General features: G+C 41.9%; 1 protein-coding gene across 4 annotated transcripts in view; it reads left to right on the top strand.

Moving 5' to 3' along the window:
- The window catches only part of LOC147623085 (U1 snRNP-associated protein usp106-like), a 68,234-nt gene extending 49,801 nt beyond the window's left edge, over positions 1 to 18,433 (top strand). Inside the window, exons 7-15 of one of the 4 annotated variants that reach the window (XM_086821135.1) lie at positions 45 to 106; positions 216 to 281; positions 1,612 to 1,670; positions 16,067 to 16,148; positions 16,714 to 16,760; positions 16,852 to 17,055; positions 17,382 to 17,462; positions 17,555 to 17,614; positions 17,949 to 18,433. In XM_086821135.1, coding sequence (XP_086677261.1) covers positions 45 to 106; positions 216 to 281; positions 1,612 to 1,670; positions 16,067 to 16,148; positions 16,714 to 16,760; positions 16,852 to 17,055; positions 17,382 to 17,462; positions 17,555 to 17,588 — 635 coding nt within the window. In that variant the 3' untranslated portion in view covers positions 17,589 to 17,614; positions 17,949 to 18,433. The remainder of the gene's footprint in view (positions 1 to 44; positions 107 to 215; positions 282 to 1,611; positions 1,671 to 16,066; positions 16,149 to 16,713; positions 16,761 to 16,851; positions 17,056 to 17,381; positions 17,463 to 17,554; positions 17,615 to 17,948) is intronic. The other 3 variants (XM_086821137.1, XM_086821139.1, XM_086821136.1) reach the window with 3 other exon arrangements.
- Positions 18,434 to 25,088: the final 6,655 nt, after the last annotated feature.

Raw genomic sequence — 25,088 nt, 5'->3', positions numbered from 1 at the left:
TGTAGTTATGTCTCATGTTCTTGTTATGCACACGACATATGTAGGTGAGCTTGGGATGGTGAATGAAGCACAGACAGCAATGGAAGAGGCAGAGGCTCTGAAGAAGGTAGTGTTTCTACTTTGCTGCTGTACCATATCATGGAATGGCAACGAGCTGAGCTTGGTCTGAGATGTGATAGTGAGTTTGGTGACATGCAAACATGTTTGTTCGACAGTTAACTGTTGCAAGACCTGAGGCAGTGACAGATCTAGCAAAGTTAGCAGCGGCTGATGTGCGCATTGTGAGTAATTTTACCTTGTTCTAATCCTTATCTTTTTGATCCAATAGCTAGGATCTGTATGTATGCTTATCATGCTGGAAGGTCCATGGGATTGTACACCTGTGCCTAATGCCTCTAGATGCTTGATTAGGGTGTGTGCACTGCAAGTGTCTTCTCATGGAACACTAGAGGAGGTGGATTGTTTATCTTGCTCATGTGACAGTGGCATAGTTGCATGTCCATGACCCTCGTGGCATGGGATTAGTACTGAATGTTTGGTATACTGTACACGGAGCACCAAAGCTTCTACAAGAAATTGAGGCCCATTTTGTCCTAGACCTTGTTGGGCAGCTGGTACGTTTCATCCATGCAGCCTGTATGCTTCTCCATGGAGACCATAGTTAACCTCCTCCATGCACTGGTTTTATATTGATACTTCAAAAGGTACCATACCTAATGTACCTCATCTTGATCAATATCTTCCGTACGCATTGTACCATGCATGTACTGTACCTAACGTTTCTAACCACCTTGGATATCGGGGTATTGCTGAAGTAAGATACTTATGCAAACATATGCCTTTTTTTGCCTCATCTCTCTTTGCCCATTGTAATATGTGTCATGCGATATTGGCTATAGTGCTTTGTGCACAACACTTCGTTTTGCCACCGTGTGTGTAACTTCATGTGTTTTGCTTAGGAGTGGCAGTGCTGTGCCGCTATGTAAAGGTATAGTCTGAAAGCTTTTATATATGATGTTGCAGCTTTTTGTCTCTATCCTACCCCAAAGAGCCCTGGTTGGAGGAACAAGTGTTTCACATTTCTTGTAAGTCTTAGCTTGTTGCCATGTTTTTGGATGCTCTAAAGGAAGCGTTTGTATACATCCTTTGCTTTTGTGGGCCTTTGGTATGGTATCAGAATGCCTAGTGATCGTTTGTGTATGGATAACGAGACAGGTTCTAATGCCTTAAGGCATAAGAGAGTCATTCCATGTACCTTAATGGAGAGCTTTTTGAGACTGTGGATGAGGTGAGTGCTTTGGGTGTCATCATCACACTGCTCAGTTCAGCACAAATTTTTTTGTGGCTACATTAAGGCCTTGCTATAGTTGACCCTGGCCACGTGGGGTTGACGAGGGTGCCACGTTTTACCCACTTCCTATTTAAAGCTTCTGATTCATGTTTTGCTCTAAATGTGCATAGCCAGCATGAGTAGGTTTGACTGAAGGGTTTCTAATGACAATTGCTAACTGGATTGTAGTGTCTGTGTGATGCTTTTTTTGATCTGATGTCGCTGGACAAGCTGATGCATTTTATACCGTCTAATAAATGTATGCTTATGACAAGCTGCAGACGGATCAAAAGCTCCGGGTTTGTGACATTTGTGGTGCGTTTCTGAGTATATATGACAGGTATTATTATTTTTGTGTTGCTGCCACATCTAGGGAAACACATACATGGAAAATTGTAAATGCATGCACACATACATCTAGTCACAGTGTAACCATGCAACTACTCAAGTAATGATAACAACAGGTGACTCAGCCATTAATGTCATGATAATCTCAATTTCTGATAAAGCTTGTGGCAATTGCTACATAATGTTGTTGGAAGCTTTGCCTTAGGGCTGTGCAATGCAACTTCTTGGGTTGGGGGCGTGCTAGTCCGTCGCTTGCATTCTCACCTCATTATCACACTAGAGAGCTCCATAGCAATGAGGTGTGGAGGAAGAGCTTCAACCCTCTCAATGGAGGCAAGAAGACGGTTTTCTTCATGGTGGTTCTCTCACAAGAGACATTATGAGGGGAAACTCATGCAAGGGAGAGCCTGTAATCAATCCTACCTAAGCATGCATCCATCAAGCAATGCAAAGACCCAAGAGAGTTCATGCAGGGAGAAGAGGGAAGAGGGTTCACACACACACACACACACATATTATAATGTATACATATTTGTTATATATATAAAGGTAGTCACTACACTATCATCCCAATATATACAATTACATCAGAAGCTATTTGAGTTCTTTATGTATGTATATGTATGTGCATACATATATACATATATACATAAGGTAGTCACTACACTATCATCCCAATATATACAATTACATAAAAAATTATTTGAGTTCTTTATGTATGTGCACACACACACACACACACACACACACACACACACACACACATGCACATGTATATATATGTGTGTGTGTATATATATATATATGTGTGTGTGTGTGTGTGTATGTATGCATGTATGCATGTATACACATATATACACCTATATATAATATAATATAATATAATACGCACACACACACACACACACACATATAGTCTATAATCATGTCTTATAGAAATCATTAGGGTAGATCTCCTCCTGCGGTAGCATAGTCCTGGTTTGTGATTCTACGGAGGGTCCACAGAAACACTTGGAAGCATTATTGCAGAGGTTTTGTATTGAAAAAAACCTCACGGTTAGTCTCCGCAAAACCAGGACCATGGTCTTTAATAATTCATAACAAGCCAAAGCTACTTCGACAGATGAACCCCCATGTGTCACATACTCATACAGAATGGGCCAACTGCCTAGCCCCATCTGTTAACTTGTGCTCCTCAAATATGTCCACAAACAATGATGAGAGAGAGAGGGGGAGAGAGAGATCCATTTTGAAGCAAATAAATTGTTGTTCGAAAACAGTTTATGTGCAGAAAGAGAATGATTACTTAGGCCTTTCACAAAGGCATGCAAAAAAATGTAAGACAGGGAGACACACACATACCAGGTTGGGACATGCTCTCACAAGTATGTTACTTGGCCAATTGAAATGAACACCTTGCATAGCTGCGACTAGGAACTTGTACTTCAAAGCCAAGTACAGAATGTAGAGCTTCACAGCTTGAAGCACCGACTTGTGTAGAATGCCACCGGGAGATTTGTTAGGGATGAGGTGGGTGTAACTTGGTTGAACACAATGCTAATCAATACACTTAAATACACCAAGATTTAATGGACAACATGCTCAATACAAGAAGTAATTCGCTGAATTGACAAGAGACGCACAATGAGCTGGAATGACCGACCCCTCCCTCAAATAAAGTTGCGGCCAGTTGATATTGTGCTTATTCTTTCTATCTTTAGCGGTGCATTTGCCCTATCAACTACTTATTTGCTGTACTAATTCTTTCTATTTGTAACTTCCCTTAGTGCTAGGCTTCATTATGGTTGAGTCTGCCTTGCATCCTCGGAGGTTTGACAAAAACTCAGTACGAAGGCCTGTGTGTGAATATATGCTCTTACGTGTGTGTGTGTGTGTGTGTGGAGTGCGTGTGTGAGCGTATCTTGATACAAAATTCTACATCCACTATTGGACACTGGTGACCTTAGTGGGGATGTCGTAGTATCTAGTCCATACTATGCATAGTGGCGCTGATAGTTATATAGTCTTGTGGGTTGCCTGCCATGAGTATATAACATGCACGTTCCTAAAAGGTGAATTTGGGCATGTTCCTGGATTCATCTAGGTATATATTGATCTCGGGAGAATCAAGTACATAGTGTCTTGCGCATTTCTGACCAGATTTCTATACCAATGCATATGAATATAGTATTGCAAACAAGGTGGTTGTCGGCGTAGACTTGCAACTCACACTACCCTCTCATGTGTCCATGTTCTCTACCATCAACTCTCTATTGTTCCACCAACACATGGTACCAACAATCTGCAAGAGAGCACGTAGTATAACCGGTCTATGGACACATAAAGCGGTAATTCATTCACAAATAACCTGGACTTACTGAGACACACATTCACAGAATCCTCGCTCCCTCGCTCAACAACACATTGGCCCCGAAGTCCGGCGCCCCTTGCGGTATTTCTTTATTGTTAAAAGGTTGGAAATTACAAAGCACAAGTGCAACAAAGCACTCTACTTGCATCAGCTGAATTTTACAAATTCTAGGAGAAATTTGCCAGCATAACTGCAGTAAAACTGTTCCATAACATCTCAGAATGAATCCCAACTGACAGGCACACTTCCATAGGCATCAAGCTACCCAATGGAGTCCAAAACATCACAATTCAGCTTGCTGTAATTTTCTGCACAGGCCTGTTTTCAGCTCTGTTTTCAGCCCAAAATAACCCTTGTACTGTCCTGAAGGACTAAAGCAAAGTCCTACTGCATTTTGGCATCAACCGGGCAACATAACAGCCCAAAAACAGCACCTAAACAGTGCTGAAACAGCATTGTTTTGAAGAGGTTATTACCCTCTTCTGTCCCTGCTTTGGTGTAGGAACCAACTACACCTGTTCCTGTTCAAGGAGGCAACTAGCCTTTGCATATAAGCATGAAATTCACACAATTGTACCTGATTTTATCTGATGAAAGCATTTCCATAGTCTGCAAGAGAGAGAAAGAGAGAAAGAGGCGGTGGGGAGCAAGCTCAACCCTCAATTCCTGAGTTGTAGGGCAAGGGAGTGCACCACCATAGCTGTTTTTCTTGCCACAAAACACCACGATGGCTGCAAAATGAGCCTCCTTCCCCAAATTCCCACGCTTCCCTCTTCTCTATGAGGAAAATGCACCAAAATTTGACACTTGGCACATTTTTAAGCCTTTTCCACATGCAATCTTCCAGGCTAAAAATCTCCTGACTGGTTCACATTCTCACAACAGTCCTTTGTCAGCTTTTGGTCCCCTTGACATTCCGCACAAACTGACGCGAACACTTTTCAATTCCGACACTGCCAAAAATAGCAGTTCCCTAAATTTTAGGGATGATGTCATCTGCATTCCTTTTGGTCTCCTGACCATCTTTGACCACTATGGTCACTTCAGAATTTGCTTAGAATTCAAGATACATTCACATTTCGGTGGCGGCCACTTACTAGTGTAAACTGGCCTATACCCTCATTCAGTGGCCATGTCCTGGACACTGTCCTTCATCTTTCAGTGCCCACGTCCTGGACACTGTCATTCATCTTTCAGTGCCCACGTCTTGGACACTGTCATTCATCTTTCAGTGCAGTTCTCAGGCTTAGCCAACCATTGGTCCAAAGTCCCACTGGCTGACCCATTCTGACATTGCAATGGCCCAAGCCCTTCCAAGAGATCCCGGGGGAAAGCAACAGCAACCAAAGAGAAAGAAAAGAAAAATATATATTTATAAAGAAATGTAAATAAGGAAAACAACTGCAAAAAGTTTCACCTCCTGGTGACACGTAGGACAAGAGAACACTACACAAGGTATGTGATCTTGGAGTCCGGTTCCTCCCTCCTGCTACTTGCTGTCATATGTAAGCATAAAAGCTTACCAATTGCGAGTAGAGTCGATAACAGCGGAAGTCTTCGCAATGGAAGTGCTTGTAGTGTTGAAATCTTTGTTATGTCGCAATCCTTTGCGACAAAAGTCTTCAAGAGGATGAAGGGAACCCTGGGAAAGCTTCCCCTATGGTTCAACTTGAGAAAGGAAGGCTGAAAGTAGGGTTTTCAGCAAAAGACCAAATATTACTATAAAAATAAGAGATTTTTTTACAGAATTTCAGTCATTGGGAGTGTGTAGGAGAGTGTATAGCACCTAGAAACACTCTTGGAAGTTGGAAAAACACCCTAGTAAGCTTGGATATGGAGTTGGGAAGGAGAAAGTGTAGAAAATACAGCCAAAGAGGCTTCATGAATGAGGCACTACTTCTAGAGAGAGAGAGGGAAGAGTGAGGTGGTGAGTTGTCCACTCTAGATATCAGGTAGGTGCTTTGTGGTGCAAGCTAGAACAGACACATGGTTGGTTACTCCCTTTGTACAAAGGGGATAAGGTCTGGGTGGTGGGCATTGGGTTTTGTCCACCTCGGGACCATAGGCGTGCCTCTAACAGTTCGAGGCGTACGACTGCCTGATCGAGGCGTCCATAATTTTTTTAATTTTTTTTTTGGTTGGTTTGAGTCTTTAGATAGGATCTTTAAGGACCCAAGGAAGCCCTTCTCACACACTCTCTCTCCCTCATTCTCTCCCTCCCTCCCTTAAGCCTTTCTTAAGACCCAAAGTTCAAAGTTCAAAGTTCAAACACACTAGGATGATGATGTTTTTATACCCACTTTTGGAGCTATCTCTATACTCTACCGGTTCATTTCATTTTACTTTGTACCCTTGAATCTTGATGATGTATCCAGATGATGGGGATGGACTATTTTGGTCTCATAGGTCATTTTGCTCTTTTGCAGATGTTTAATATAGCTTTCTTTCTTTCACACACACTCTCTCTCTCCCTCTCTCATACACACCTTGTCTCTCCCTTCCTCAAGGCTCATACACACACACTCTAGTCTCTCTCTCTCTCTCTCTCTCTCTCTCTCTCTCTCTCTCTCTTTTAACTTTTACTATATATCTATCTATCACTATATATATATATATAACAGATGCCTCTAACACGTCTCTAACGTCTCTAAAAAATACGAGTCTTTCGAGGCGCGTACCATACCCACCTCGTACCAAACGCCTCTGACGCCTCTAACAACCATGCTCAGGACATCAGTGTGTGTGAACACAGGGTTGGTCATAATTTATAAGTGAGTTTTGGTTGCCTAAAACTTAATTAAGTGTGTATACACTCACTTATAAATTAGTGCTAATTCCTAAGTCTAGGTTTATGACCAATACTTACTACCTGTCACATGCCACATAACCATGTCAGCAGACAGTTTCACATGCATGGTTCACGGGCGGGCATTCCCTTACCCGGAACTACACATTGGTCAAGCAAGCATGAAAGCAGCATGCAATTTCAATTGCAAGCAAGCACATAAAGATGCTATGCAATGCAACATTGGTATGGACAATCCCTGTTCATGAGACTATACCAAAATAGACGTGCCCCAGGCAAGTACACGAAATACCAGACCCAATGGAATACCAATCTACCAGGCATTTCCGGGCATGTACACAAAGGCACAAGTTCCATCAGAAAGCCAATTCCATAGTATCACATGAGTGGCATCAATCCCCGGCATATACAACTGCCATGGACACCAGTCCAATGTACATACATGATGAGAAAGCACGGGTGGATCAATTAGGTGGCCAAATGGTGACATCTCTCCCGACTTGTAAACAATCCAAATATGTCTGAAGCAAATGTGGGCAATCTCTGAAGAACTCTTCATCTACTCATTTAGCATCAATGAGAAGATAGTTCTTAAACTTCACAAGGTAACACTTGACAACTTTGCTTGTAGCAAGCTTACGTTTCTTGTGATACACAATCTGCTTTGGCTGCAAGATCTCGTCAAGCTCATCCACTGGTGGATCCTCAATGACCGTTTCACTGGGCTTCGGCCCTACATACTTGCGAAGGAGACTCACATGAAATGCATTGTGTATGTGCCAATGACTAGGCAATGCCAATCTGAAAGCCACTTCATTGATCTTCTCGATCACTCGAAAAGGCCCATAGTACTTGGTTGCAAGTTTAGGATATGCACCCTCTTTGCTAGGCCTCTTTGCAAGTTTTGCTTTCTCAAATTTCAGCAATACCCAATCATTCTCTTTAACATTCACCTTCTCTGCTTGTCGGCAACCTTTTTATGCTTGTCTTGTGACCTTGCAATGGCTGTCCGTACCTGAGCAAAAGCAATATCCAAGTCTCTTACATACTCATCAAGTGCAAATATCTCATCCTTTGTGCAAAAGATGGGTGGCAAAACCACCTTACCATAAACAAACTCAAACAGAGCCTTTCCCGTAGATGCATGCACCGTGTTGTTGTATGCAAATTCCACAAGCAGTAAGTACTTCTCCCAAGAAGACTTTTGATCCGCCATATAATATTTCAAGAGATCCAACATGGCTGAATTTGTAGCCTCACTTTGCTCATCCTTTTGAGAGTGATAAGTTAATGAGAAGTTCAATTTGGTGTCATGTTATCAAATAAGGCTTGCTAAAAGAGACTTGTAGTCTTGGGATCTCTATCCTCTAGAATGGACTTCTGCATGCCATGATGCTTGAACACTTGTGCAAGATATATTTTAACCATATGCTTAGCTTTGATGGTCTTTTTGACCGGCAAGAAGTGAGCTTGCTTGCTAAACCTGTCCACAATTGTCCAAATAGCATCATTACCCACTCTTGAGATCAATTCGGCTAAAGCATGCCGATTCATCCAACTTGTCAAGGATGTCGTCTATGCGTGGAATCGGAAACCGATTCTTGATGGTGAGCTTAGTCAAAGCTCTATAATCTACACACATACGAAAAGATCCATCCTTCTGTTGAACCAAGAGGATGGGCGAATAATATGGAGAAGAGCTTGGCTGAACCAAACCCTTGTCAAGAAGCTCATTTACTTGCATCATGATCTCCTCTTTTTGGGATGCACTTACACGATAGGCTGGCCTATTAGGTGGTGAGCTACCCGGCACAAGACCAATACGATGATCTTCCGATCGTATGTGTGGCAACTCATTTGGTAACTCATCACCAAAACAATCATTGTAGTCTTTCAAGAATTTCAGCCTATTATTACTAAGAGTGTTTACATGCACATTATTTTTCTCAAAATGATCCCGTACAAAAATCAAGTACGCAAAAACATTCTTTTTTATTACTTTTTTAATTTGTTCATGAGATACAAGGGGAATGGTATCACCCTCTTTACCAGCATTAATTACATGCTCTCGGCCATTATGCATGAAGGTGATCTTGTTGGTCTTGTAAGCCTTGCAGGGATCAATGCGTGTGTACCAAGGCTTTTCAAGCAATACATCACAGCTATTCAAAGGCGTCACAAGAAAATCCTCATGATCCACATAGCCTTGAATGTGTATGCGCAACTTGCCAATAATAGGCATAAGCTGCACTTCTCTACCAACAAAGGTAGTCCCTGCTTCAATTTGAGGATCCATGTCCTCCACTTTAACACCCAAATTAGCGGCCATCTGTGTAGATATAAAGTTCTTAGTTGCATAATCATCAAATATGAACAAAGTGGGCTGATCCTTAGGCTGTCATCAAGCTTTACATACAACCCTGTCTTTGCTATCATGTGAAGTGTTGCCTTGCACATCCGGAACCATATGCACGTTGGGCTTTGATGCATTTGCATTATTACGCTGCTTCTTGTTTGGGCATGCATTTGCAATATGCTTAGTGCTACCACAAGTAAAGCATTTTTCCTTGCTGGTATATTGCTTTTTCTGCTTCGGAGTGAGACCATTGTCTCTCACTTTGAAGGGACGCTTCTTGGTAGAGTTATTTTCAGCCTTTGGACCATTTTTATCTTGGTTTTGGTCCTTTTTAGGTGGTTGTCCATTATTTTGTAGGTTTTGGACAGTCCTCTCTTTGCCTTGAAATGAGGGTTTAGCCTTATTGGATCGACTCAATTTGAGTTCCAATAGTGGCGGTTGTGATTAGTTGGTGTAAGGTGTGACCGGGATACATTTGTAGTCCCGCTTTGTACACGGGTTGCAATCCCGATTGAAACCTTCTCTTCCTTTCTGCGTCGGTGACATGCATAAATGGAGACACCTCTAAAAGCACTTCCAAAAACTTTTACACATATGCATTCACTGTTTCTCTCTCATTTTGCTTCACCCAATCCTTCATTGTTATCTTATTCAATGCATTGGGAGGCAAGAATTGGACATAGAACCTCTCCTTGAACTCTTTCCATGATCTAACAGGATTTGGTGAGAGCTGCTCCATGAGCCACCAATGGGCAGCAATGCCTTTCATGAACATGCTTACTTGCCGGATCATGGATTTCTGAGTGACATCCTCATCACTCAAAGCAATATCAAACTGGGCAATAAAAGTAAGTGCCTTTGATGCATCATATTCCCCATGATATGTGTCAAACTTCACAGATTTGTCTCCGGCTTTGGAGTCACGGGACTTTGATGCATGAACCTGCATCTCAACATGTTTTCTCGCTTGTTTGTCCATTGGGACAGCCCCTGTGGTGACTGGCATCATTTTAGGAGCAAAAGGTGATGCATTAGGTATAGATCCATGTGCCTTGTAAGCATGAGGCATGGCTGGCTCCTCAACATGCATTGGTGCCTTTTCACACATAGCTTCTCCCTCATAAGCACACTCGAAGGCATGAGTGGCATGAGAGATACGCGGAATACCTGCACCAACAGAAAATTGCAGCCCATGTTGGATGTGTCGTGCATGCACATTTTCAACCGGCAAGTGCATTTGACATACATTTTGACCATTGCCATAAACATTGCATCCTTCACGGACTACATAAGGCACACCTGCATGGAGTGAATTCTCCGATGGTTCCTCTCCCATAGCATGGAGATTCATCCTCTTAGACATAAGTACTTGTTCGGGCACCTGTGGGGATTCCAAGACACGTGGGATGGTTGCCTTTTTTGCATAGGCATCCTCAGTACGAGCCAAGTATGCACATGTTGCATCCCTTCGTTGCATGTGCAACTCTTGAGCAATCATTGCCATTGCATGATCCATATAAGATTCAGCTTTCTTGGCTTTCAAACGGTCATGTACCAATGGATCCTCGCGGCGGTAGAGCTTCAATTCTTCTTGTTGTGCATGGAGAAGAGCCTGCATACGAGTAAGTTCAGTCCTTAAGACTATGGACTCTTCTTCTTGCATTTTCTCTTTGCCATTCATGTTCCCTAGTGTGCACCACATGAGTCTGCTCATCCAATCATGAATAATTCAAATTTCATACACATGGGTTGTCATCAAAAAGCCCCATGAAAATACCAAGAATATGTATATTGGCCAACATAGCTTATCCAATAGCTCACATAGCTGTCCATAAGTCATATGGCTGAATCATAAGACCATAAAGCTTTTCATAAGTCCATATGGTCGAATCATAGCCCATAAAGCTGTCTATAAGCCAATATGGCTGAGATACAATACCCCATGGCAATAGCAAGTGCCCAATTGCTCAATTTCATGCCCAATGGCAATAGCAAGTGTCCAATGGGTGTCCATAAATAACCAATTAAGAAGACAAATGCCCAATGGATGAAAATCATAATACAATGAATAAATATCCTTGCCTTCAATATTTCTTCGTTATGGAAGCCTTCAAAACCGTCCCAACAAGTGGTATTCTTCATGGGCAGCCCTTGAGAGAGAGAGAAAGAGAGCAACCATCATTAGGGCAGCCTGTAGGGGTAGACCTTGGAGTAGAGAACCACCAAGAATAGAGAAGAGTTGCCAACATGATGGAGGCTAGTTTGCAGCAATAGAGCTTGCTCAAATAAAGAAAGAGGACTACGATTTATAGATTTGGGGCTCTCATGAACTAGAATGGCAAGTAAGAGCTATAATGACAAATGTAGAGCTAAGGTGACAAGTGTGAGGCCACTTGTCACACTTTGATCCACAATCCTGCCACATGTCCCAATTTAAGAGATGGTTCCTCCCATAAACTATCCCAACTCGTAGACCTTCTGTGAAAGGTTATTTAGCAAGTCCCACCATTTGCCTAGCTTAAGGACATAATGACGCAAATTGAATTTCCATTGGGAGTTTTAACCCTCCTAGATTTTAGCATTTTAGGAGTGTGATCCTTTGTATTTCACCTTATTATAAATGTTTGGAGCACCATGCTTCAATACTAGATTTCTCCCAAATCTTCGAGAGCTCACCATAAATGCTTTCTCCTTGACAATGCCCATTTCTGTCTCCAAGAAACCATCTCAAGTGCTTGGATAATTCCCCATTCCCAAAACTTGTACTTTCCATTTAAATATTTAGACATCTTGGAGTCCACCAAACCCCTTTCATATTGGGAAATGTTTGAGTTGGTGACATCATCCTTAGCTTCTTAAAATTTATCCAAAATTTTAAGCTTTAGGCCATATATCCAAGATATAATCATATTCTATTAAGTGGGCGAGATGAGACAGTCTCATAAATCCAATATAATTGAAAGATCCATGTCCCAAATAAATGGGTGAGACCATAATACCAAATTCCAATATCAAAATCATGACCCAAATAAATGGGCAAGGCAAATCAGTCCCATAAGTCGAGATATCATAACCATGGTCCAAATAAATGGGTGAGACCAATCCGTCCCATAAGTCCATATATCATAACCATGGTCCAAATAAATGGATGACACAATTCAGTTCCATGAGTCCAGATATCATAATCATGTTTCAAACATAGTAGTTAGGAAACGTGTTTCCTACAGGGAAGGAAACGTTTCCATGTTTCCTAGTAGGAAATGCATTTTTTTTCACACAAATTTTATAACATTTTCCACCCCCCTCCCCCCCTCCCCCCCCCCGCCCCCCCCCCCAAAAAAAAAAAAAATCATGTCAACATCGGGCAACTCTTTTGATCAACATTTCTTTGGTTTCCGTGTGCTGCTTTTCCCATCATCAACATCGAATTCAGCGCTGCCCGGCCTGTCCCAAACTCGCACGTTTCCTCCCTCAAGTCGCGTGTTTACAGCCAGGTGTGTTTTTTATCAAACCTGCTTGCTAATTTGGGGCAAGATGGAGATGCTGAAAATTGGGGGTTTTCCTTCACAGAGATCCCATTAAGCTTCCAAGATTTACTTAGACTTTGCCCAAGGGTCTTAAGCAAGTATGTAATCCATTACATGGCTGATTTTTGTCAATTGAAGTGGTTTGAAAATTGGGCGTTTCTCTGCAGGCACACTCCTTCAACAAAATGCCTCGCACAATAGATCCCATGTGATTGAATCGGCCTCCTAAAAGGGTGGAGGTGCTTCCAAATGGAAGTGCAAGTCCGGTGGCAGCATAGACCGGGTGAAGGCTCATTCCACAGGTTTTATATAGCATATATTTGAAATTTTGTACATGCAAAAACCTGTAGGTAGGAAACTTTGGGCTGATTTTACGAAACCCATTTGAAACGCCTTTTAAAATTTTTGGAAACCTGTCTCAAACAACCCCCTAACTACTATGGTTCCAAATAAATGGGTGAGACTAATGAGTCTCCATAATACAAATATCCAAATGATATCTGTGCGTCCATACTCCAAGTTGGATCCACCAACTCGAAGGAGCAGTTGCTTGTTCCCCAATTCCCAGTGTCACGTCCGTCAAACGCATGCTACTCTCCACTGGCTTCCATTCTTATGCATGCGAATACCAGGCTGAGAAATAGCACGTGGATGTAGAACATCCATTGGATCTGAGCACATAACATCAAATCCCTAGTATACCATATTCTAGTCTACTGACCCTTGGTATAGACATAGTCTCTTGTCAACAAGGTGTCAGTCCACATGACACTTAGCATAGACATAAGTTCCTTGCCAAATAGGCTTCAATCCACATGAGCCTTGGCGTAGACATTAGTCCTTTGCCAAAGATGTGTCATGTCCACATGACCTTGGTGTAGACATAAGTCCCTTGCCAACCAGGTGTCATGTCGACTTTACCACTTGCACTCCTTGTTGGTACTCTGACCACACACCTTGGAGGAGAGGTGGGCTCAAGTGTGTTATACAAGATAAGAATCACTCACATGTATAGATATCGTGGTGCACCATAAACATTTCTGCTACGCAGTTTATAGGCATTTCGGCTACCAATATTTTTTAAGGCATTTTGGCTACCACCAATAGAAATCCATAGAGAAATTCTCAATCCATGAGTTGTCATGTGCTCCATGAATCCAATACATTCTAGTGAAGGGAGCCATAAATCAAGATGATAAAACAAAACAAACAACAGTGGAAAGTACTTAACAAACAACAGTGGAAAAGTACTTATCTCTTGTTTGTCGAGTTCGTCATGAGTCTGAAAGAGATTGCTATGGACTTTGATAGAATAATCCAAATACCAATAAACTGGTCCAGGCACACAAGCGAAGTCAGTGCTTCCAAAATAGATTACACGAACTCATATATCTATAAGCCATACGAATAATCCAAATACCAATAAATTGGTCCAGGCACACAAGTGAAGTCAGTGCTTCCAAAATAGATTACACGAACTCATATATCTATAAGCCATACAATCTTCTGCTTATGCTCATGATGCATATCTGCTTCTATCAGTGGATAGGCTCACAATATTTAACTACACTAATATTCCGTGTTTATACCCCGATAGGATTGTCTTCGCACAAGAGTGAAGAGCCAAAGCTTTGATACGAATGTAACTCCAAGTGGGCAGAAGGGGTTTCGCAAAACACCATCTCCTTCACACTCATTCTCTAATTCTGAAGAAGCCTTGTTCTCAAAGTGCTCCTCCGATTTTGAAGAAGCTGCCGCCTCGGATTGCTCGTCCAAGATCTTCGGACAATCCTTCGCGATGTGCTCGGTGGAGTCACATTAAAAGCACTTTTCAGCGGCCATCCCGGTGTGATGCTCTTCGAGGGTGAGGCAAGTCACTGAGGCTCCTCCACTTGCCTTGTTCTTACCATCCTTGGCCTTGGATTGGCTACCCTTGTCCATGCCTTTCTATTGCCCTGTTGTTGAGTTCGAGACTTGGAACTCTGGTGCGTCTCGAGGATTGTAGCAAGATGAACCACATTTGAAAGATCATGGGACATACGTGCACGAACGTATGCGTGCAAAGACTAGTTCAAACCATCCACAAATCTCTGAACCTGTTCTGATTGGAGGAATGTCCTTGGGAGCATGAGCAAAAGCTTCCAAAACGAGCGAGATGGTTGGTTATCAATTTGCCATGTTTCAAACGCTCGGATTGTTTCTTCAATTCATGTTGGTAATCTACGGGAATAAACTGCTTCAAGAGCGCCTTGTGGCAGCCATCCTAGCAAGTCACGGAGTGGTGCATAAGGTGATCTTCCCACCACAAGAGAGCGGTAACCCGTAAAAGCCAGACGTAGCAAATGGAGCTGAAAAATATATGAATCACCTATTGCTGCCAACGTGGCGGCCATTTTGTGGGTCCAATTGGTGATGACTTCTTTGTCCATCTTCCCATTGAACTTGGGAGGTTGAGAAGCTTCATTAATTGAGCTTGTTCCTCACGAAGCATGGAGGAAGAACTCGGCAAACCGGTAGTCCCTCGATGTCAAGCCAATGAAGACGAGCGGGAACTGCCTGGAGAATCTAGTGGAGAGGGACTTTGTAGAGTTGACCGTTGGTGATGTGAACGGCGTCGCTCTTGTGGACTACAGGCAGGTGTAGAATGAGACTGTTGGATTGTGAGAGGGAAGCTCATCCGGTACATCCTTAGGCTCCCTAGGCTCTGATACCAACTATAGAACACTTGCGCCTATGTGCTAGGGTTTTCTAGAGATAGAAAGAAGAGTGTGGCAGAATCATACATATAGCACACACAAGAGTCCTAAACTACTGCTTTGTATTATGTACAAGAAAGAAAGTAATACAACTGAAATTCAAGTACAAGATGTGGTTGAGAATATGAAGACATTAAATCACAGCCTTGTGACCTACTGTACACTCTTGGCTAGCAGTTTGCCTACATAGAAATGCTTTGTGAAGTACAACACTGAGGAAAGAAGATGAATATGACGATTTGGCTACCCATGTATATATATGCACCAATGCTCCTAGTTGGCCCAGTAGTATTGCTTCTGGCCGGCTGTACGTGACTTCCATGTTGTTAGTGCCATGTAACCATTCCCATGTCATTGCTGCCACGTGCGCTGTCCAACCCCACCCGTTGGCTGCTACCTGATGTTTGGCTTTCCCTTGCATACTCGTAGGTGTGTCACATGTCTCTCCCCACATTTGTAGTGATCTTCTATTTTTTACATGTGTAAATGGAAAAAGGATGGGGCCTTGTCAACCAGGCACAATTTTGCTATTGGTAATTTTCAAATTTCTGATTTTGTTATTTTTTGGGTAGTGATCGACGGCTAGCGGATCACTTTGGGGGGAAGCTTCACTTGGGCTACATTCAAATCCGTGAAAGATTGGAAGAACTTCGGGTATGCTTTTCTTGCTTCAACTACTCATCTCTAGAAGGCCTCTGTGTTTCTCATCTAAACTGTCTTAATTTGGGTTTCAATTTGCTAGTTTAGGGTGGTCTATTTTTGCCTCTATGATCGTCTTCATTATCATTCACCCCGAAACTCCAGGTTTTTAGGCCATTTCAGCCATTTCAAGTGATTGCCATTTCAACCGTTTCGATTTCTGAAACAGCATATTACATCTGTTTCCCTTGTTTTCCCCCTGCCATTTCGGCTGTTTCCTGACAGCACCTGCCGTTTCTTTTGCAAAATTCCAATTTCAAGGTAATATTTGCTCTTTTATTCTTTCTTCTCACTTTTTCCCTAGTTTCCAAGTCATATACTCTGCTGTTTTCTTGCATCTCCATGTATTTCTCCTCCCTCTTCTTCTTTCTCCTCCCTCTTTGTATCCTCCTTGCTGATGTGGCGTTTCCCAGTTTCAGCCCCCTCAATATTGTCATTTCCGTTTCTGTTTCCGTTTCCGTTTGTGTTTCCTTTTGTGTTTTCCCGTTTCCTGTAAGTAACAAGTAGTTGCATAATGCAGGAAGAGCGAATGAAGGCTCACAAAGCTGAGCAGGGTGATGATGATAGGTAGGTTGTGATTTGAAATCACTTGCATGGATATCCAAGTCGGTTTTCTTCTCTCGTGTGGTTTTTGAGTTTACATGCGTTTTGGGCACAGCTTATCTAAAAGTAGGCAGCGCGGCACCAGCAGAGAGAGAGATCGAGGGGACAGAGATCTGGATGGAAGGCATGATCAGGAACGTGACAGAGAGAGGAGCCGCCACCGAGAGAGAGTTCAAGATCATCAGAGTAGAGAGAGAGATCGGGGATCTGATAGAGGGCGTGATCGAGCACGAGAACACGAGTCGCGGAGTCATCTGGTGTAAGTACCTTGGGGGTGAAGCCGGGAGAACGCTGTATTCTGTCGAGGTTTTTTTTTTTTTTTGAGAGTGGTTACACATGGATGGGTAATCTCACCCGTTGTAGTCCCTGGCTGCATGTTGTAGGCAGGGGGATTTGTCTGGACTCAGCCTCCACCCATGGGGACTGATCTGGAATCCCTGTGAGGCTTGGACAGGCAATCTTGCTGGCCTGTGATGGTGTTGGGCAGGGATGCTTTGGTTTTCAGCCTGATAGTTAGGATTCAGAAGTCCAGTTAGACGGCTCTGAAATTGCTTGTCTCACATTAGTTGACTTTCACCAATGTAGGAACAGGTCACGGTCACGATCACGATCAAGAGAGCGCTCAAGTGGGCGGTCTAGGAACCGGGATCGAGTGGACTACAATCGGTGTGTATATATATTTTTTCCAAAGCCCATTCTCTCCTTTGACACTTATTTTTTTTAAAAAAATGGATAATGAACGTTGTGTTGTTTTACAGGCATTTGGACAGCAGATATAATAACCGCTATTAATGGTAATCGGAGTGTGCCACTTCTTTGTGAGTGATAAGTTTTTTCCTATGTATTGCGCCCCCCTGCCCCCCCTCCCCCCCGGCGCCTGCACGTGTGCTACAACACACACACACACACACACACACGGATGATGGGTAGCCTGCCTGCTCACCTAGGGGTCACATTTTATAATTTATTGTACCTGTATAGACGAATCGAAAAGTTCTCTTCAAAAACATATGGGATGTGCTTGTTATTAGTTTGCAGTCTTTGCCCATCCACCATTTCTTATGTGATGGGTTTCTCTGATCATTCCATAGTACTTGTATACTCTCGAGCTAATGTGGACATGCTACATTTGCAATGTTTGTGGCAATGCAGTTTGTGGTGTGCCAGTTGGAGACTGAGACTATCCACATTACCTTCAAGGTAGCTCTTTTAGTAGTCTGGATGTTGTGGTGCGTCGAAGTGTTTTAGGGAGTTTTAACACTAGTTTGGTACTAGAGCATAAAAGTGTCTTGGGATAATTTCGTTTTGTCAAGTGGCTATTATTGATTTTATTATTATTTTCATTAAAAAAATGCATCACTTAGGTAGGGAATCATGAAAGCTATTAATGTACATTCTTGGTAACAAAAACATGTCTTTAAGAGACAAAAGGAGGAGAACATCACTCAAATTTTTGACCCTTGTATCAAAGCTAACCTTACATGATTTAAGGGCTCTCATATGCCCTAGAATTTGGGGGATTTGGTGATGAGTTGCATCTAATCTCAACTTTCTCTGTACGTGATGTGATGAGTTGCATAATCTCCAACTTTCTCTGTGCACTACTACTCGATGACAAAATATTGACCTTCACTCCATGACTTTTTTGCTACCAGTACCCGTAATTCGTAGTTTTATGTTTATAAATGAACGTTTTGAGGGTGGAAGTAGTTTAAGAGCTGGAGTGAGCCAAAATGTAGAGGTTTCAATAGCCTTTTTTGGATGTATGGCATTTGGGAAGAAAAGGAGTCTGGAAGTTCTTGAGAAAGAATCTAGTGTTTATGGATTTTCATCTCCATGCTTTATGAAGTTCTTGAAGTTGATATGAAGTTGTACAAGCTTTGTTGGATAGACATGTAGCCATATCTATTCTTTTTGCTGAAAGAATCTAGTATTTATGGATTTTCATCTCCCATGCTTTATGAAGATATGAAGTTGTACAAGCTCTGTTTGATAGGCATGTAGCCATATCTACCCTTTCCTGCCTTTGAGTGAAGGTGATAAAATTACAATTCTCATTCCAATGGACATGGTTCTTAGAGTGCTACGAATCTTTGGGCTTGCTATGAGACCTTTTGGAAGCTTTTAGTAGTTTTAAAATGTGTGTTAATGTCATCTATATATGATTAAAGACTTTGAAGTGTCCTCATGGGTATGAAAGAAAACATAGGTTTAGAAGGTCGATGACTAGGCTTATTGCACAAGTTGACGTATACATGTTCATTGATTTTTTTTTGGGGGATTTCAATGACTTTTGGTACCTTCAATTCCACACTCTTGTTCTCTATGATATGATGATTTGAAAAAAAATTATTAGTTTAAATGTCAAGTTCTTTTTTTTTGGGGGAAAATAATGGGTATTTGATTTTTTTAGTATACATGGTATTTGTTGAGAGGACTGATGACCTTATTTTTCTGGTGTGCAATCTAGTCTGTCTGTTACTACATATCTTGAAAGAATTTTACATTGCAGTATATCTCTTAACAATTTGCAATTCTTGAAAAGTGGTTGTGCTTTATTGAACTTTGGGAACTTTTGGTTTTTTCAGGTTTTAACTTGTCTTGTTTTCTCTCCTTTCCCTCACACCACGCACAAAGAAAAGGAAAGAGAAAACATTTGCTCTTTTAGACTTTGAAAGAAAATATTCTACCACAAGGTACACGAGGGAAAAATTTCAAGGCTATATTATCTTAGAAAAGGTTGTTTAAATTTTGTGTGTTTAGTATTTCTTTGTTCTTAACCTTTCTTAAATTATTCATATCAGAGACTTCTAATCTCCCAATGAAGTGCCATTTTTGTAGATTTCTTTGAAGAACAAATTAAAACACGTAAAGTAATGCCATTATGTTCAAACAAATTATTGTGAATTATTGAATTAATCGAGTGCGACTTGCTAATATAATAGTTAAAGTATACCAAAGAAGGTACATTTGAACTATTTGTTCGCTAGGTCATCAACAAATTCTAGCTATGCGTTTGTGACGTACTAAATCACTAGAGCTATTTCAAGTGCATGGCTATAACTTGATTTAGGATATATCTTGATGTGTATTTTACATCAATATGGTGAAAATAGATGATATAGAATGTAAAGTATAATCTAGTAGCTTGATAAAAATTGAGAATAGAACAGGCCCATTGGGATTTTTGTGGGTGGGAAAAAAATCTCTCTAGTGATTACTCGGATGTTTAAAGACTCTTGGGTATAAGGTAGATCATGGGACCACCCTCGAGTAATACTAGTGTTGAGTGAAGATTTTTCATATTTAAGAGTTGGAAGTTGTGCGCACCAAAAATTAGTTGTATGTTGTGTCCTGTTACACACAAACAATGGATAATAATTTAATCTTCAGCTTTACATTGATCCACTTCAAAGCGGCTAAATATTTATTCATGGATTATCTTGACATTTAGAGGGAACTTCTTTTGTATTTTGCAAACACTAGGCACATAGACATTACATTTTGGAAATAATACATGTTTCAAAACATCTCAAAATTTATTTGGGGCTTACTTGACTTACACTAGTAGGTCAAAACACTTTAAAAAGGCATCATGTTAGCCAAGTGCATAGCTATAGCTGCCACATGTTGCTAAGCCCTTGCGTTGATGTGTTGATTGAGAAGTTGATGTCTTGTAGTAACTTTGACTATTATGCATTTTAAAACACATTTTTATGACATCCATTAAATGTAACATGTTAACCCTCTCACTTGGCACCACTAATTGTTCAATTTGGCTTCACGTTAGTTGTTGATAGAACTTTGAGACCTTTTTGACTATCTCTACTTTTGGAACCCTGTCGACTCTCATCACTCAATCTCTAGTTCCCCTATTGTGAGGAATTACAACATTGCTTGTGGTTCTTGTCAAAATTATAGTCTCATACCACTCGGGCCCATGATCAAAGTGTTGGCTATGGCTTTGCTTAGCTTAATGCAAATCCTTTTTTTTTGGACTACCTTTTTTGGAAGTTTTTTTATAAACCATTCACATCCTATTATAAGCTTTGCGATATTCGAAAAGGTTAAATATTTATAAGCCTTGAATTCCTGACCTTCTCTAATTACAGAACACATTCATCCATGGTGGCTGATTTCGGAGAGGTTGAGATTTGGGAAAAACCACTTTCCAAGAGGAGTGGTTTTGGCAACATGCAAATCCACCTTCCGTCTAGCCTTTGGGTAATAACCAATAGAGTTCAATGGATAAAGAACCTTGGCCTTTGTTATTCCTTAGACTTTAGCCTTTTCATTGTTCTTGAGGTAGATGTAATTCACTTTTTGTAGAACCTACAAGCTTTTTCCTCACCAAAACAAAATTTTAATTTGTTGAAGCTCCATGCCTCTTGTGAGCGCCACCACAACTTGAATTTTTGCATTTTCTTTATAAACCCCCATGCTCAACTTCTCCCTTGAATTCGACCGTGCTCTGATACCAATGTCAAAGGATCTTGTGTATGGAGATTTGTCTTTCCGATATAAATGAATAAAATAGTAGAATCCAAATACTATGATAATAATATTTAACCGTGCACCAAGGATAAGCAAAAAACATAAGATAAAAATAAAAAAGACAATATTGGGTGCAATCTTCCTCTGACATATGTGGCTCCTTTTCTCGACATATGTGGCTCCTTCTCTTATACACAATATTTAGATCCTATTAACAAAAATAGCCCTTAGAGAGTGTTTTTTCAAAATTGGGCTTTTCTTTTACAAAAGTGACATTTTTTCAATGTCTAATGTATTGAAAATAATTTAACTTTTGCCAACAACTATTTACAATGGGCCTAACCATTATAAATCCAAAACGGTGCATACATGTGCACTTAGCCAAAAATAATCTAGACACCTAGACATGTGTTCACGTCTAGTGTCCATCATCGTCATCATCATACTTATAGCCTATTCTCATATAATCCACAATGTTAGGTCACAATTAAGTTGGAATCCCTCTCAGCAAAATAATACCAACATGTGGTAGAAATTAATTGGATTCACTCATCACATCCAATTACTATCATGTGAATATGGAATTATTTAGACCCACTCAACAAATCAACTCTCACACATATAGTACAAGTAGAAACACAGTAACCTAAATGCACACAATCATATATTTAGCATCAAGTACTAAATAAAATCACCCATTATATTGAGCTAAATACAATGATGCTTTAGAAAATTGTGAAAGGCAAAATGTTGGAGCCCAATCAACACAAAGCAAAGAACCAATCTTGAAAATTGCACTCTTTCAATGTGGCGATTGACATAAGCTTCATTATGAGATTAATATAGAAGCAAGTTGTGTTTTGAGATGGAGAAGGTGGTAGAAGTGTAAACACCAGGGTCATCTTCTCCTGGTAGAAGCAGGAGGAAGCCGAACCAGAAACGGGTTTGAGAAGGTTAGAAGCTAGAATGGTAAAAGCATGTGTGAAGATAAAGCAGTGTAGTCTACTATTTATAGCATGTCAGGGCCGAGCAGTGAGACCATGGCGGTGAGGGTTGAGTGCCCATCTGGCGAATCACAATAGGTCAGAACCTGTAGGTGAGTTTGGCAATGAAGGTCGTCCTTGGTTAGGAGGCGAAGGTGGTGGTGGATGGGCACATAAGAGTAGAATTGTATAGCAAGCACTATCTTTCAAAATATGTTGATTTATCAAAGAATCCAAGGATGGATATGTTTAATAAAAAATAAAGCTCTAGCCCAAAAAGATAAATCAATTGCCGGCACTCATAATACCAAGAAAAAAGCTTCATATCATAATAATCACTCAAAATCTCATCCTTAATCACTCACGTCTTTTATTTATTTTATTTATTTTTGATTCTTACTTGTGTTGGTCTATCAATGTTGGTGGGGTGAGGGGCATGCACAAGAGACTGTCAGAATACGCAGCAGAGATGATGACCAGATCTGGGAACACAGGAGCAAAACGCAGTGCGGAAAAACACAGCACAAGAGAGAGAGAGATAGAGGCGTGTAACTCTGCTCTATATACATGAAGATCCTGGGGATGATACAAAATGGAATGGGGGCCATGGGGCCATTTTATATGGCCCAAAATACCCAGTCGGCCTGTGCTAAAGGCAGCCGACTGGCCCTGAACCTCCACGACCAGCAAATATAGCCAGTCGGCCAGCTATCTCAGCAGTCGGCCATCATAGGTATGGAGTCGTGGACCAATACCATCAGTCGGCCAGCTCATGGGCCCTCCTGCCAATCCTGGGAAGCCACCCAAGCCATGGAAAAAATAGGGAAAAATACGGAGAGTGGAAAAAATGAGAAAACACCTCATAAGGGCGGGCACACCCACAACAAAGGCCCTGGTGTATAAAAATAGACAGGAGATGACTTCTAACACCCCCTCTCAGCTCCTGGCTAGGAAACCAACCACACACAGGGAGCTGGGGTGCCGCGTGAGCAAATTTTGAGATAGCGACTTCGTGAAGAGGTCCACCGTACTGTCCTCTGTCGAACAGAACTCTAGCAAGATGTCATCAGCAACAACGAACAAAGTGCCTCTGGATGACCATGGGTTCCTCCAGTGGAAGCCCAATCTTGCATTGCTTAAAAGGGCTTAGAAAGACGCGCATCCTCACCACCTCACAAGCAGCATCACAAGCAGCCCGGTACTCTGCCTCTGTCCTCGAGGCAAAAGATGACTGCCTCGTACTGCTCCGTAAAACTGCCTCGTACTGCTCCGTAAAACTGCTCCTAGGCCTGAAGTAGATCTCCTCGTGTCCGGATCTCCTCCCCAAACTAAGTCACTCCAACCGTGGAGTTGGACTCCATCAATCAATCCCCCTCCTATGTAAAAGAGTCCATGATCCTTCGCATGCCGCAAAAACCACAGGAAACACAAATCCTACCTCCCAAAGAGTCATCCGCAACGATGAGCTCAGCTGCCTCATCAGGAAGCTTCCGTCCAATGTGGTGTCCATCAACCAGATTAATGAACCATTCTTCTTCTGAGTTAAGGAGGCATCACACTGCTCACAAGGATCAACACCTATTACGGTGCAAAAACAAGTCCTGGAAACCTGACGAAGACCACGCAAGGCCTTCTAAAACCTGTCAACCACCCTCTCTGAATCCAGAACCACAAAGCCTGGAGTATGTACCTCCTTCTGCAAGTAATCAACTACCACCTGCCTAACTTTCCGAAAGGTCCTCGTGGAAAGAACATCCTCATCTACAGGAGGTTCTTTGTCCCAAATACTACGAGACATCAGAGCATAAATTACCTGTTCAGTTTCCTCTGACTGACGAACACAAGAACTACCAACATCAGTACTGGAGAGTTCCTACCAACTACTGCCATCTACTGGCAAGCTATCCACCATCTGGTCCCGGAAAGCCTGCACCTGCAGCGTATCCACACTTAAGTGGCCATTACCAGACTGCCACTCATCACAAACCTGAGGACCTGGGAGAGAGAGTGCTGAAAGCTTGTAAACTCCATTCTCCACTCCGCCTTCCCAAACTACCTGGCTTGTTGCTTTGTCCCGGAGAGCAACAAAGTGCTCATCAAACTCCACCCGTACGCCAATCTTGCAAACCTGATGCACTGACCATTCTGACCAGAAAACCTGCAAAGATCCTGTAAATTGGAATGGGAAGGAGTCATGTGCCTGGAAGCACCACTATCTAGAATCCACTCCCGAGTATCCGTTTTACGGAGAGTCCTCCAATCTCCTCCCTACCTGAAGAAAATGAAACATCGGTGTCCACCACCTCCAGGTGCACAAAAGCCGGAGTCTTCATGATTGCTACTGAGGAATCGTCACCCTTCTTGGTCTTCCGCTTCGGGACACTGCCTCCAATAGTGGCCTTTCTCGCCACAATCATTACAGGTTCTCTATGCCTTTAGTTTCTTGCGGTCAGTTATGGACTTCTTCTCAGAAGACTTCTCCGACGAAGCCTTCCCTTTGCCCGTGTTACGGCCTTTCGACCGTTGGCCATTTACGGCCTCCGAACCTCCAACCTGAGGAGGGTTCGTGAATCATTCCTCCTGGTCCATGACCATGGGCACAAGCTCCTCCCACGTGATGGTGCTGAGCCTGCCACCCACTGGTAATCAAAGACGAGTAAAATGCTGAGTACTGATGAGAGGGCAAGTGTGACAGCAACGTTATGGCCATGTCCTTTGACGATATCTCCTTCCTAGCCTAAAGAACTTCCTGCTGAAGAGCATGCAGCTTATTAATTTGCTCCCGCATCGTCGATGACTTTGCAGGGCTCATAAC

The sequence above is a fragment of the Cibotium barometz genome, chromosome 27 (assembly GCF_041138505.1).
Source record: "Cibotium barometz isolate CiBa-2024 chromosome 27, ASM4113850v1, whole genome shotgun sequence".
Classification (NCBI taxonomy): domain Eukaryota; kingdom Viridiplantae; phylum Streptophyta; class Polypodiopsida; order Cyatheales; family Cibotiaceae; genus Cibotium; species Cibotium barometz.
This window is presented reverse-complemented; position numbering and strand designations above follow the sequence as displayed.